General features: G+C 42.5%; 1 protein-coding gene across 9 annotated transcripts in view; it reads left to right on the forward strand.

Annotated features, from left to right (window-relative positions):
- The window catches only part of TBXAS1 (thromboxane A synthase 1), a 243,706-nt gene that overhangs the window by 224,452 nt on the left and 4,254 nt on the right, over positions 1-15,000 (forward strand). For all 9 annotated transcript variants that reach the window (XM_052667451.1, XM_052667452.1, XM_052667449.1 and 6 more), the window contains 2 exons: positions 10,535-10,623; positions 12,958-13,095. In XM_052667451.1, the coding sequence (XP_052523411.1) occupies positions 10,535-10,623; positions 12,958-13,095 (227 nt within the window). The remainder of the gene's footprint in view (positions 1-10,534; positions 10,624-12,957; positions 13,096-15,000) is intronic.

Raw genomic sequence — 15,000 nt, forward strand, 5'->3', positions numbered from 1 at the left:
CACAAGTTGTGCTAAAAAAGGGCAAAGGATACAGTATTATATATGGGCAAAATTGCAAGTGAACCCCCTGCAGACTCTTACAGGCTTTTGGGCTTTTCTGGCTTAAAAGTGCTCTTTTGTACTGTATGATTCAGCAAACATCATTTTATGGAGGTCACTTTTGTGTCTCAGTAGCCTCTGGATTAAATGCCCTTCACTTTGAGGCTGGCTGACTTCCAGATGGATATCCCTGCATTGGCTGGGCTCTCCCAGATCTCCTTATTGCACCCCAGAGCTTTTGTGACGTTGTGCAAGGCAGAGCTTTGAAAAAGAGGAAGGTAAAACAAAGTAAGTCACAAAGCAAATAAAGCAAGTCTCAAAGTAGAATGGCCATAAGTGAAATGACAGCACAGAGGTGAGGCGTGAAGTATTGCAAAAGTAAGAGACTCCTTGGAACTATGGAGAGGTAAATGAGTGAGATGGCCAGGGAATGACAGAGGAAAGATCAGGTTCAAGAAACAAAAATATACCTGAGAAGCCAGAGAGGAATAATAGCAATTGGTCTTCACACCAGGATCATTGTGAGACTGTGAGATAATAAATAAATAAAGGCCAAAGCTTACTCATAAAGCAAAAGAAATCATGAGCAATACTTTCTCTTTGCCTTACCCATAAAGCCTTATATCATCCTAAAATGTGCTAGAAATGACCTTGTTTGGATTACAAATTGAATTCTGTATTTCCTCACTACTAACCCTGTGATTTCATCCTCCTTTTTGAACTGTTTCTCTTTCCATCCACTGACATGTGCTAGGTGGTTACTCTGTACACTCAGAAGGCTCCCTGCCAGTAGTAGCGTGGAGTGCCCCGTGACAAAGCTGTGCTTTCTGGGCTCTGTTCTTTCTTGGTGCAGATTCCACTGACTGTGTGCTTTGGGACCGTGCTAAAAGAGCCCACTAGAGATGCGGCCTCCTGAACAGAATGCTGTTCTTTTATAGTCTTCTCCAGTGTTCATCTTTAAATGTCAACAAGACCCAGATTTTGCTTTCTCTTTTTCTCTGCTTGCCTTCTATTTCATTTCTTATGGACCAGTTAGGTGCTGGAAGTTACAGAATAATTCTGAATAAAAAAGCAGACATTTGTTTTTACTTGCTGAGATTAAGGACAGGGAAGATGTCCTGGGGGAGGCCTCAGTGGAATTTGTCACTGTCCTTTCTTTGATTGGAAACCTTCCCACGATCTGGGTACAGATTGAGTGTCATTACAGAGATCCAGTTGGCCCTCAGATAACCTACTGTGCTTATCAGTGTAATCAGGACCAAGTCATTGTGTAAAGTAAATCATAAACAGATGGACAGCCATGCCATGCTGCTCTACAAAGGGCAGAGGAAAGCGAAGACACAAACTGATGCCAGAACATGACACCATGATGGCTTTGCTAAATCTAAGCATGAACAGGCTTAGGGAAATTTCTGTGTTCCCAGATGGAGAATAGAAAGAGCAAAGGGAGAAGGAATCCTTGACTAGGTGTCAGCCAGGATTCATTGCAGACAGCTTTATCTGAATATCTAGAAGGGCTTACCATAGGATAGTGCCTTGGAAGCTGTGTGCCCGTGCTTGCAGCCAGCTTCCCACTGAGCTTGGGATCATGAGTTTTGGACTGGCATCTTGTTTGTGGTTTTTTTTAAGATCTTCTTCATGCACTGGAGAGAAAAGTCACAAAAGCTGTTTTAAGTGCTATACGTTTTTGTTTTTTTTTTCCATACCAATTGTAAATTGCTTTGTTACACCCGTGGCAGTCAGCATTTTCCAAAAGGTGCAGAAGAGGAAAAGGCATCAAATAGCATTGGTCAGAAAATAAGTTTTTACCCTTTCTCTCTCAATTTTTTCAGCTAAAATTTGAGAATTTTCAACAGGTGCAGAGTTTACCCTTGTGTTCTGTAGAAAGTATGTCCTCTAAAATTTGATGTTAGAGCTGGGCATGGCAGAAGTCACATTGTCAGTCAAGAAATGAGGCAGCAGGATGGAGTAACAGGGCACAGGTCCTACTTAGGAAAGAGGGTCAGTCTGTGCTAGCACTGTCTGGATAGAGAGAAAAGAGAACTGGAGGCAAAAAGTTGTCTTAGGAACTGGGTGTAACTGTGCTCCTTGGCTCAAATGCCCCATGTGGAACATCAGCTTTAAACCACATATTAGAAAATAATTTCTCCCTTTGGCTGTGATGCTTCACTGTGCGGAGAAAAAGGCAAGAAGGGTTAAGCTGTTACCTGAATTAAGTAGGAAGTGCAGTCTACAGTAAGGAATTGTATCTTTGACACCTGAAAAGCTTCTTTACTTTCTGCACTTTTAGTACCACCAGTTTCTTACAGACAAGCTGAGCCCTGAATTAAAATCTGGGTAGCTAAAAACAAACAAAGCTCCTTTTTGTTGAAGATGTATTTAAATGCTCTGCAAGGTTTTTTTTTTCTTTTTTGGTCATTTTAAGTCTAGGCATTCAGAGCAGCATTTGCCTTCTTACTCACAGTAGTCACGTTGAGGTTGAAAAAAAAAATCAGGCTACTTATGCAGGCTGGCTGTGGTGGGTGCTCGATTCTAATAGTTGGGAACTGTTGGCTTCACTCTTCAGCACTTCTGCTGGCCCCTTGTGTGCATGAAGGGAGTATTTACCAGGAGCACCTCACACGTGCATTTGGAAGATGACCAGCTAATTAATGCTTGCTAAATGCTTCGCAAGCCGCAAGGGAAAAGCAACTATGGAAAGGCAAAGTTTTATTATTGTTGTGCTGCACTTAATGTACATAAACTGTTTTCAAGGCATCAGGCACTACATAAATGTTGCATGGTATTAAAACTGACCTGCCCTTGTCAGAGCAAATAATAATTATGCTGAGTGATGGGAGAATCTTGCAGTTTCTTTGTTGTGAATGTTTGCCTGTTTTCTAATTCGGAGAAGGTCTCATCCAGCAGCCACTAAAGCCGATGACTTAAGCAACCACTGGCTCAGGCCCATATTTAAGTATCCACAGAAGGGTAAATTACTGGAGTCATTCATTTTGTGTAAAGCTCTGCTCTCCTTGTAGGTCAAGCTGTGCTCTCTAGGGCATCTTTCCCAAAACTACATACTCAGGCCTGAGTCATCTCTCAGTCCATAAGGCTGCCAAGCATACTAAGCTGTAGAGACGAATGACCAATGAGGACCTCACTACTTAGCTAATGTGGTAGTGTCTATTTGCAGCATAAAAATTCGTGGTGATGTCTTTTAATATAAATATAACGTGCGGAAATGAATATTTGATTAAACTAAACACACGAGCCTTTTATATGCGAGGCCCTAATTTAAAGCACTGTCACCCCCACATAGAAAATACCAGTTGGAGCAGAAATGATTAAATTAAATCATCTGACTCTTATGTGATACCATTAATGTCTGCTGAGAGGGAAAAAATTCCCTCCTCTTTATTCCTGTAGATCTGCAGCAACCACCAAGGGACACTTCTATAGCAGGCAGGATTAAGTCTTGCACGAACTTTTCAGTGCTTAATGTGCTTTGGACTGGTGACATGCCCTTCGGACAGACCTACCCCAGTTTTATAATTCTCTTTCTCAGCCTGTTGGGCCTCTGGCAGTCCTTTCTCCTGCTTAATTTCCTCCTTGCCTCCCTCCCACTGGGATACTTCACCATTCAGAATTTCTGCCACCCAAGTAGAAATTTTGATTGTGTCAGACAAGTGTTGAAAGAGTCTTTGGAGTCTCAGTGGGCTGAGGTGAGCAGAGAGAGAGAGAACCAGGGGGGCTTCTGGGGGCTGAGTGCTCTTTAAGGAGAAGGAGGCGAGAAATGGGCAATCTCTGCCTCTGATGAGTTTAGCCCTCTCCAGTGAGCAGCCTCAGATGTACCACAGCCACACATAGCTGGAGTTGGGTGCTCTCTGCATATAAATAGGGAAGCACTCCTGGAGAGGAGTTTCTCTTCTCCACCAAACCTAATAAAATAAAATAAAATAAAATAAAATAAAATAAAATAAAATAAAATAAAATAAAATAAAATAGAAATAGGTCTAGCAAGGATATTTGCATATTAAACATTTCCTGACTGGGCACTGTCAGCACACAGGGTCCTACCCATTTCTTTGTGGCACTGCAGAGCCCCAGATGCCCATTCTCACTTCCAGGTATTTACTCTTTTTGTACTAAAGGACACTTCTCTTGGCACTGGAGTCTGCGACCAGGTGGGGCTGACAAATTCACAAAACCAACACTGATGTACATTTGTTTTCTCCTCTCTTTTATTTTGTACCTTGACTCACAAATGATTTTTCTAACAGTTTTCTTCTTTTGTTGCTTTTGTGTCAGATCCTGTACCTGATGGCACTCATTCTGTTCTTGCTGATCACCATGTGTCAGTAGTAATGTAGGAGGCAGGGAATTTCTGACTGTTTTGGTTACAGACTTGTGTTTATCTGTTTGGTTTTGGGGCACTGTTCAGTTTCAGGAAATATTTTTATCTCACAGAAGTTTCGTTGCAAACAGTGATGCTATGAAGGCCTTATTTTAGCACCAAAATTGCTAGCGGAGGTAGCGCAGGTCTGCCTTCTGTCAAGTGCTCAAGCCTTTGATTTGAAAAGCAAAGTAGCATTAAAGGCAGTTGACATTGGTGTAACCTTATACTTTCTGGCTGTTTCCCCAGCACTATTGGGTGCATACTTAGAACCACATTTTCCTTTGCTTTACAGTGATACAACCCCAGGGAGATGTGTGGATTTGCACTGAAGTAATGGAGGGAATTTGGCTGGAAGGCCTGCGTATAATGTGGTTACTGGTGTATAAGAACTATGCCAACCTTTCCCACCACCTCTGAACTTGGCCTGTGATTCAGCACCTGCCTTTCCCTGTGCTCCTGTGATCTGTATGGCAGTGGACCAGGCAAGAGGGAGCAGTGGAAGCCTCAACTGGGTAATGTGAAGGGTGGAGAAAAAGGAGGCGTGAGGCAGGTTCTTTGAACAAAAGGCTGTAACACTTTATTTGTTTGGCAGTCATGGTCTTTAAGAGGAGCTGGGAAATGTTGAAATGCCTGATGCACTGAGTGCTGAAGTTTGAGTGCTGGTGCAGTTTGTGAAGTGCTTTGATGAGCCAAGTAAAGCTCCAGCCCCGATAAGCAGTCAGTGCCCCACGCTCAGCAAAGGTGGAGATGAGATCATGCTGCATTTCTACTGAACGATCAGCTGAGCAGATGAGAGGTGATGGTGAACCCATGTAGCACAAAGAAGTACAGGGAAAACTTGAGAGTGCATGATTTTGATGGCTTTTACTCATTTCATAGAATCTTAGAGTGGCTTATGTTGGAAAGGACCTCAAAGATCATCCTTTTGCCATAGGAAGGGTTGCCAAATGCTAGATCAAGCAGTAGATCATGTCACTCAGGGCCTTGTCCAGCTTTGAACATCTCCAGGGCTTCTGGAAATGCAGGTATGAAGGCTGGGACTGAAGACGTACTTTAATGTTCATTTCAGAGAGAATGATGAGAAGGCATAATGGTACTGGTGAGACTTTCGTGCAACCAAGATGTGCTGTAAAATTTGAGATAAGTGCTAGGCAGCTTAGGAAGCCTCTTGTTACATCTTAATCTGGAAATGAGACTTGTCCTATTTTTCCTTCCTGCACCTTGTTCTCAGTCTGTAATGAAGAACTGAATATTTTGCCAGAAAAAAAAAAAAAAAAAGCAGCCTTAATCTGTAGGTCTTTGGCATTGGCCAGTGGACACTTAGTAATTTTAGGTACACTATTCTATATCTTAAAGCAGTGCATCTTCAAGAAACAGATGCACTGCCTCTGTCCTGCCTGCCTTCTGGGGCTAAGAGGCTACAGGGTTGCAGGTCCCTTGACCCCAGCACCAAGGGCTAATTCTGCTTGGTGCCATGCTTCAGGATGACATCTCATTCAGCAGATAGCAGAGAGAGATTTTGCAATAGGTATCTTATGATGACTGCCTTAAGTGGTTGGTTGTTTTTTGGGTTTTTTTTTGTTTTTTTAGTATTTGATCCAAGTTCTGAGGCTGAAGCCAAGAAATCTTACTCGGGCAAATTTGTCGCAATTTCACTGCTGTTGTAGGGAGGTTGTGAGTGTGATACAACTTAGGCAAGCTTTCTTTAAGCAAGTTGCAGATAGGCATTTGTTGAACCACCCCGACCCTTTTTTCATTGATCTGTAACTTGGGTGCTGCCCTGTCTCTAACCTTTCCTGCCTTCATGCAGTTGCTAGAAAGGCTGTCACAGAGCAACTCTGTCTTGACACAGCATTCTTGCGTTTCTCCCCCTCTCCCAGGCTAAGTGTGGCAAACAGGCTGTCACTCTCCTGGTGGATTAGCAGCTCCTTGCAGTGACCAAAGAAAGATCAAAACCTTCACAGGTTCTTTGATCTATCAGCAGCTTTTGATCCATTTGATCAAGAAACATTGTTGACCTGTTTGTAAATACTGATTGGCTATAGGCTCAACGGTTCTTTTGGAATTCAGGAGTGAGATTCACCAGGATTATACTGGTTTGTTGTTGACTCACCTTCTCTCCTGTTGCTTTCTTAGGTCTGTATTTGGGGGAGGGCTGATGTGGGCTGTGCAGCTCTATGTGCACAGATAACTCATGGATCTGCAGCTGCACTTAAACAGATGTACGCATCATCCCTCTGACGTGGATGCTGTCACAGTCACACCTGTCCATGAGATGTTTGATTTGGATTGCAACTTCTCTGAAACCACAGCTGGTAAGGCCCCAGCTCGTGACTCAGCAGCATCAGTTGTGAAGAATGTGGTCTCCACAGCCTTTGCTGCTTCCAAATCCATTTCAAGTGCATGTCACACTCTGTCAGCTACATACAATTTTCTCTGATATTTTTTTCATTTCTGGCTGCTGAGTATCACCAGACCATGACCAATAGGGTAAGTGGAAATCTTGTGTTCACTGATGAGTGCTTGGATTTCCATTCCCAAAACAGAGGTGATAGGGGGGATCTGTACCTTTCTTGACAGCTACTTTGGGAAAAATTTGATATCTTGTCTTAAAGTGTTGCTTAAGATAGGTTCATGCTGGACGTTGTATGGAAGCAGCCAAGGTGCAGGCATATGTTCCCTTCTGCTGATTTGGCTGTGGTGCCTGTAGCCACAGCCAGCAAAGAGGAGCGAGCAACTGGGAACAGTAACATCTTAAACTGCAGCAGAAAGATTGGCCAGACCTCTCATGTCAGCACTTTGATTCCCTTGGTGCTCATTGAAGAACTAAAAGTTAACTGAGGGTGGTGGCAGAAAATAGGTTTGCCTGCCTTGAAAATGCTAAAGCCAAAACTGAAAAGCAGAGGTGGATCTGAAGGCAGTTATCTCTCTTGGAACTTCTATGGGGATTAAAACATGCATCATCCCTGTAGCACGTAGGGATTTTATAATCACGGCTGGTATTTTGCTGCAGGGTCCTCTGTGGGGTTAGGAATTAATTTCCCACCTTTTTCTAGAAGCCTTGGTTATGTTGCCAGACATAAAAGAGAATCTGTAGCCAAAGCAGACATTTGCTGGACCTCAGAAGTGAGTAAATTGCCGGGGTTGGGTGAAGGTGTCCCACCGCCCCTCCGGAAGTCAAAAAGGGGGGAACAGACACAAAGAGAAATGCCACAAGATTTACGTGGCTGTTCCACTTCCAAGTCAGCAGGGAGAGATACTACAGGGCTTTGCAAAGCATAAGACAAACTGCTGTGCAAAGCAGTGGCTGCAAAATTAAAATACAGAATATTTCATTACCTGCAGTGTGGTTCCTCCTATCTCCTCCCACATCTCTACTTGTTACAGAATGAAATTTCTTTGTTAATGAAAATATACCCCATTCCGAGTAAAAGCCAACATTGCAACATTTTTGGAAGGGGTTAAAGTGGCAACTTTGCACAGCAACCCTCTTTTTCCCCAGCAAATCTGCCAGCATTTTAAAGATATAAATAGGGACATTTGGGGAGAAAAGCAAATTTAAGTTCCTTTGAAATGTGCTTGGCTGAAGGAATAATTTGAAGAGAGGGAGTGGAAAAACAAATGGAAAATATTTTCTTTGACAGGAAGAAAAAAAGAAGTGGCAAAATGTTCTTCCCAAATAGGGATACTTGGCTGGTGTGTACTTTACGCAGCCCTGGGTCAGACCTTACAAACAACGACTAAATTAGGTTCAGTTACTTTGATGTTAAAAGCATGGAAGTGCCAATAATTAAGCTGCATCAGATGTAGGAAATGACTGATGTGTCTGCCATGCTCATGATAGCTGAGTTCACTGCACTGCCATTTGACTGACCCCTTTTTCTATATGTAAGCAAAGGAAATTTTCTTCCAAGGAAAATCAGTTGGTTTTGCACCTTTGTTTTGTTCTCTAAACTGCTAATCCCCTGAAGGTATAGAACTATTTCAAAAAGCAAATCAAAGCTCACATAATTCAGTGTTACATTATTTGTTGATGTATGGTTTGATTTAGTGGCTACTTATTATATCAGGTTACCATATAATTATCTTAATTATTGACTCCAGAAGTAAGTAGAGGGATTATGAGAGAGGCAAGAAGGCCCAGTGGATAGCGCATGGCTCAGGGAATCAAACACATCGTGGTGTGGTCTTGGATTCACCGCTCACTCAGTCTACCTGGACTTATTTCTCAGCCATGAGATAGGCAGAGAGAGCAGGGATGGGGCTGAAATGGGGAATCAGGATTTGGAGAGATACAAGAGAGCAGAAAAAACAGAGGGAAGAAGAGAATGAATACACACCTCAGCATGCTTTTGCATTAAAGCCCATGGTGTCTGTGCTGCCATGGGGAACGACAGTGCGTCCACGAAGGCCTGAACACAGTCTGATTGTGCTTCATCTCCAGCCTCTGCTACTCATCTCCTGTGTGAGCGTGGGCATTGCTGGCAGCCTCTGAACTTCATGTCCCCTTCTGCAAAACAAGAATGATAAAATCACCTTCCTGCCTTTGCTCTTAATGGAGTGCAGCTCCTAGCCCAGCCTGCAGCCATGGTTCTCATGACATGGCTGCTATTTGTATGTTTGAGTCTCTTTGTGTGACAACCATTGACTTAAGTCGAAGGTTTGAGTTAATAGGCACTGCTGCAACGTGAAAAACAGCATTGAAAAACTGTCAGGACAGTCTGTACTTCCTGTATTGATAATATTTGGCATATACTGACAAAATACTTCAATGTATTGACAAGATGAGTGGTGTCTTCTTTTCCCTGTGAGAAGAGCAGACACTGGTTCTGCTCAGCATGTGCACATTTTTTTTTCTCTGTTTTTGCTTTTGCTCTCCTGAGCCGAAAAAAAATGGGGATAATAGATTGTATCTATTTCTTTCCTAGAAAAGATCAGTTAATGTGAAATGGTGCATGGTGGCTTAGTTCTGAATAAGTAGGATACCCTAATCCAGCAAGGTATCCTTGCTCTATTGTATGCCTTTTCTGCATACCATCTGGAGTTGCTCTCTGCTTAGTATTTGCAGTATGTACCATATGTTTTTGCATGAAAATTCAATAAAATATGCATTATACATGAAAAGTGCTGTAGTAAATAAAGGAAGGATGGAATCCAGTCCCCTTTGTGAATGACAGGGGCCCCAAATCTTCATAAAAGGTTTAGTTTAGTCTGATGTCTGTGCTTTTCTCCAATTTACTCCGTGTCAGTCTTTAGGAGATGCTCTAATTTAAAACAAAACTCTGCTCTCCTGATGAGGTTATTAGATGTACTTTGGCTGCCCTCTGCTGAGAACACTGAATAATGACGGGGAAAACATCCTTTTTTTCTGAGGTAGGTAACAGGGAGAAATTATCCATGCGTCTGTGTGCTGGGTTGTGTCTCTGCAACTGGTGATCATCCTGTTTGCTGTCTCTTGCTGCCTGTCAAAGGGTAAAGCCTTCAGCACTACAATGTAGTTTAGGTCTCAGTGCTGACTATGTGTTTTCATGGGTTGGGAAGTTCTGTTGGCCAATGAAAATGTGGGCTCTGGCATTTCCCACCACGCAAAATTTAGCAGTGTTACACAAGGCACAGGCATGAAAAGGAACAGATTTCACACCTGCTCAGTGTCCACTGGCACTTTGGGAAAGGGCAAAGGATTGGCTCCAATATCAACAAGAAAAAACTAATGTGTTGTTTCTTAGGAAGAAAGTGCTTTGCCATACTCCTGGTCTTGGAAGGGAATGAATGTCTAGTGCAGATCTCAGTGCATGAATAAAACAATATGACTGCTGGAGCTATTATTGCTTTCTGCAATACCCTATTTTAAATACTTTCTAGCAAGTTGATTTATTATTATATCTTCAGCTGGGCTGCACACCAAAGTGTTTTAATGATGAAAGAAATGTTATACACACATTTAATTACTGCCCACGTTTTTGTATAATTTTATCGTTTACTCTTTTAGATGAGACTTCGAGTTCTTCTACAGGAAAAATGCCCAATGAAAAATAGATGATTTAAAAGCTAATCTGGGACGAGTTTGGCATGCCACAGTGAGAAAATGTGGTTGTTCATTTCTTCCTGCTTTTTCAGATGGTCACCGATTATCAAAATGTACAGGAGCTGCCCTATCTGGACATGGTGATTGCAGAGACATTGCGCATGTTTCCACCTGCATTCAGGTACCCTTTTTTTTTTCCCCATTTCTGATTCTGCAGGGTAGATTCCCAGCTATATAAAATGGAAATCTACTCTTGGAAGACCGATGTGCTCTTGGTCTCTGTGCCAACATCAATACTGCTTGTGCATTTGGAAGATATAATGTGGCCTATTGAAGGAAAACTGGCTCATTCTCGTATTTCTAAAGCAGCTTTTTTTTTTTTTTTGTGATGAATTGGCCAAGACTGCTCTCTTGCCATTCTTCACATCCCATAAGATTAGAGGATGGAGCTGTTCTGCAGCAGAACTGGCCTGAGAAAGCCAGATGGTGCTGCTTTGGTACGCTTCATGGGCAGGGAGCAAAGAATGACCCTGGATGAGTGACCTTCTAGTCATTAAGTTTTTGGAAGGTTTGCACGTTCAGAAAACTCTGTTTTACATGTGTTTAACTTGTACCCTCCTGTTTTACACAAGCATTGTGCTATAATAACATCACTAAGTAAATGGCTACATCCATTAAGTTTTTAAAGTTTCTTCCCAATCTACCCACGAATAATTTTACTCGGTGAACTGAAAATGAAGGGGGAAATAAATCACAAAATAAATTACAAGACCATTTGATTGTTGAATTTCCAAGTTATCGCAGGCATAAATGTTAAGAGTGGAACATTTCAAAGCAGCCAGCCCGTTGTGCTGCTTATTGTTAAGCTGGGAAGAAATTTCAGATGACTGGAAAAGAGCCAAAGCTGAGCTTACTATGACAGCCTTTGGAAAACTTGCCCCACAGTTGCAATCACCTTAAAATTAAATAAGCTTAGAATCACATTTCTTTTATACATTCCCAAAGATTACAGTGCAAGGTTTTTCCATGGGCATCTGCAGGATTGCTCAGAGAGTAAATGTCAAGGATACTTGCTCATGGATGAGATAACTGAGCTTTACTGTGTTATACATGGTATACAAGTGGAAACTGTTTCAACAGTTAAAGCATCAGGGATCTTTGAGTTTCAGCTGAAGCACAGGGAAACAATCAGTGTTTGTCCAATAGGAAACGAAATGAGAATGGAGCAGAGTTGTTCTGAAGTTTCCTCTGCTGTTGTGACTGGTGTTTATTGATCTGGCTTTTACTCTGATGGATGAGCAGTGGGTAGGACAGCCCTGTGCCTTGGAAAGATGTTAGTTGCCTATGACAAGAATAATACAGTATTCAGGAGAATATCCAGTAGCAGCCAAGTATTCTGTAAGATGAGGTCCTTTTAAAAAAAAATAATTTACTAGCCGGAGAACTTTCTTCCACAAAACTCACTTTTCCACTGTCACCAAATTCTTGTGAGGATGAGAGGGATGGCTTGTCAATGTGTTTCTTAATGTGTCAGTGTTTTGTTCCAGGTTTGGAATCTCTGCTATTTATTTGTCTATGAGGAGAGAAACTGAGTGACAGTGAGGAAAGAATGTGTCTCTGTAATAGCACTTGACTGACAGCTCTGAAACTGAAATCTTCATTCAATTGCTTTGGCTCAGTGTGGGGAGCAGCAGTGGGAGCCCTGGTGCTCCCAACTGGTGTTGGGCTGGAATCTGCAGCGACCCTCCAAGCTCCAAAAGATGCAGATTGGGATCTGCCCTTGCACACTTGCACACCCACCCAGCATTCCTGCAAGGTTTGCAGACACAAACTCAACGTGGACAGGCTGCTTGTTTCAGCCAAGTTGTCACAGTGAGGTTCCTCAGGACAGTTCCACTCCTTGCAGACCACTATGGCTTGGGAGGAAGCTGGAGAGCTGTGCTGCCAGCGTCTGGCCTGTCCTTGATGAGTGCTTGCTAGCTGCAGTTTCTCAAAGGCTTGTGAATTGATTGCATTTTTGTAACAGCAGTAGACCACTTAGTTCTACCATTAAAACCAACTCTTGCTAGTATTCACATGTTGCCCTAAAGGGGGGGCAACTGAATAAATTTAAGAAACCCTCTTTTGATATAACTTTTCCTGAAGGCAGATACTCTTTCTCCCTGTTATTAGAAAAGACTGATACACTCCATCTGTAGTTTTCATAAAAAATGAGTCTGAAGCTGACGTTAGCAACACCTTTGCAGTTCAACACCTAAGCACTTCTAAAGATCATAAGCAACCAGAACTGTGAAAAGGGCAAAAGTTAGCCAGCTGGGCTGGGGCTGTGTACTTCTAGGTAGGTGGAGACGATTGTAACATGAGAAGAAACTAGCATCAGCAAAGACTGCTTTATTTATATACTGGGAAAGGGTTGCCTGCTAAATTGCAGGGTCAATAAATGGCTTTTATGGCTCCCTCCTGCTGTGTTTTTACCTGTATTAATCATCTGGGATACATGACATTGCTGTTGCAGGTTTACTCGGGAAGCAGCTAAGGACTGTGTGGTGCTGGGACAGCGTATTCCTGCTGGTGCTGTTATTGAAACTGCAGTTGGACATCTCCACCACAACCCAGAATTCTGGCCAGAGCCAGAGAAATTCATTCCTGAAAGGTGTGTAAGTGTATGCTTAACATTCTTAGGCTGGAGTCCTTATTAGGACAAGTTTAGACCTAAGACCTGCTTTTAATGATGTTAAAATGCATTTAGAGTGGGCACAGGGCTTCAGCCTGTCCAGTGGGGACACCAGATACTGCTTCTTCTTCACAGCTACAGCCCACAATTCACCTGAAATGGTATTTTGTTAAGCATATCACAGTTTAATTTAGATCCTAAAATATATTATTTCTACCAAATTAGACAACTGGTGATAGTGGTGCTTCCTGGAGATGATGCAAAGTCTGGTCAACAGCTGAAACAGGCTTCAGGTTTTCAGGTGTTTCCAAATCAGTTGCTTCAGATACTATCACTTCTGGGCATGGAAATTCTGCAGTAAGGCAGAATTCTGCACTGGCACAGAGCTGCACAGGAGTTTTATGCAGCTCCTGGCTAATTTGGAGCAGTCTTTCCACTGGAGATATTGTAACAGTTTGGGAATGCTGTGAGTGGGGAACCTATCCCATCTCCCACTGGGAATTTTCTCTCTGTCCATAAGCTGGGATCCTGGCTTCTCAGCTCTGCTTAGCAAGACGTATTTTCACATGGAACGTTTATTATGTTCAACTACAAGGACTACTGACAAGTTGTCTTCTTGTACCCTGCAGCTGCTGTGCTGAGCTTACAGGGCCCACAGAGCTTTAGCTTTGTGGTGCTGTGAGGAAGCACGGTTTTGTTTTGTGTGCAGCTTTATTTTAAGCTGTTTTGTGGGCAGCTATATTTTAAGCTACTGCGTGTTGAAAAGTCAACTAAGAAAGGAAGTGTATGCTCTGCAAATAATGGTGTGATGAAGGCAGCCCAGAGGCACCTTTACAAGCCAGTCAGCACGTGTATTGTAGGTAGGCTTGCCCAATGGATTTCTTTTGGAGCAAATCTTGACATACACTGCACCAAGCACTTGGGGTCATGAAGAAGAGCAAAGTGTGAATTATAGCTCAGAGCTCTTGTTAGGCAGGAATCTTAGCAATAACTGGAAGTCTGGAGTGGGTTTTCTGTTGGTTTATTTTTTTAATGTTTATCTAGAAATGTTGTCACTGTTCATCAACTTAACAGTGATATGAAAGTGCATAATGAGGTAAAATGGTTAGCAAGGACTGAAGACCCCTTGACTCAGTATGCAACAGTCAGCAGTGCTCAATATGTGAGGTATGGTCCTTCCATATCAAATTTGGGGATCTATGTATTTTCTAAGAGAGTATCTCAATCTTATTTAGCGTATCTAAATATGGGGATGGAGTTAGCAGAAATATGCAGTGTTACTTTCTTCCAAACCTCATAATAGTATGTATTATTTTTCATCCCTAAATCCTGCAAGAGTTTGTTGGACCGTAATAGTCTGAAGTTCTTGCAAACTGTATGTAAGTGAGCAAGAGATTCTCAAGGATTCCCCTGTAGATGAAAACCAGAATTTTTATTGTCATACTGTAGTGCAAATGCAGTCAGGGCTTGAAGCAGTGATCAAGCATGTGGTGGGAAGGCAAGGCCAACCCAGGGGAGTTCAGGTGCATCCACCCCTTTCCAGACCTCATTTAAGGACTGGTAGTGGAGGTGAGGGTATCTTGCTGGAGATCCTTGCTTACCTGAGGCCTTCTAAAGGTAAGCACATTCTTTCCTTTATTTCTGTGCCCCTGCTATTGCATTTGAGCAAATTCTCACTTGCTGCAGCCTAGGACTGTGCCACTCTGTTATTGCTGCACTTTCTATTGTGTTACTGCATGCAGAACTGGAAAAGTAGTTCTGTACTGCCAGGACAGTTCTGAACACTCTGTGACCTGAGGGAACTACATAGATTTCTGAGATAATTCCTCCTCTGTGTGTAATACACAGCCAACTTTGTAGACAAAGTTTTTAGCTTTTGGTTTG

Source organism: Tympanuchus pallidicinctus, unplaced genomic scaffold, assembly GCF_026119805.1.
Source record: "Tympanuchus pallidicinctus isolate F22 unplaced genomic scaffold, pur_lepc_1.0 scaffold8, whole genome shotgun sequence".
In the NCBI taxonomy this organism is placed as follows: Eukaryota; Metazoa; Chordata; class Aves; order Galliformes; family Phasianidae; genus Tympanuchus; species Tympanuchus pallidicinctus.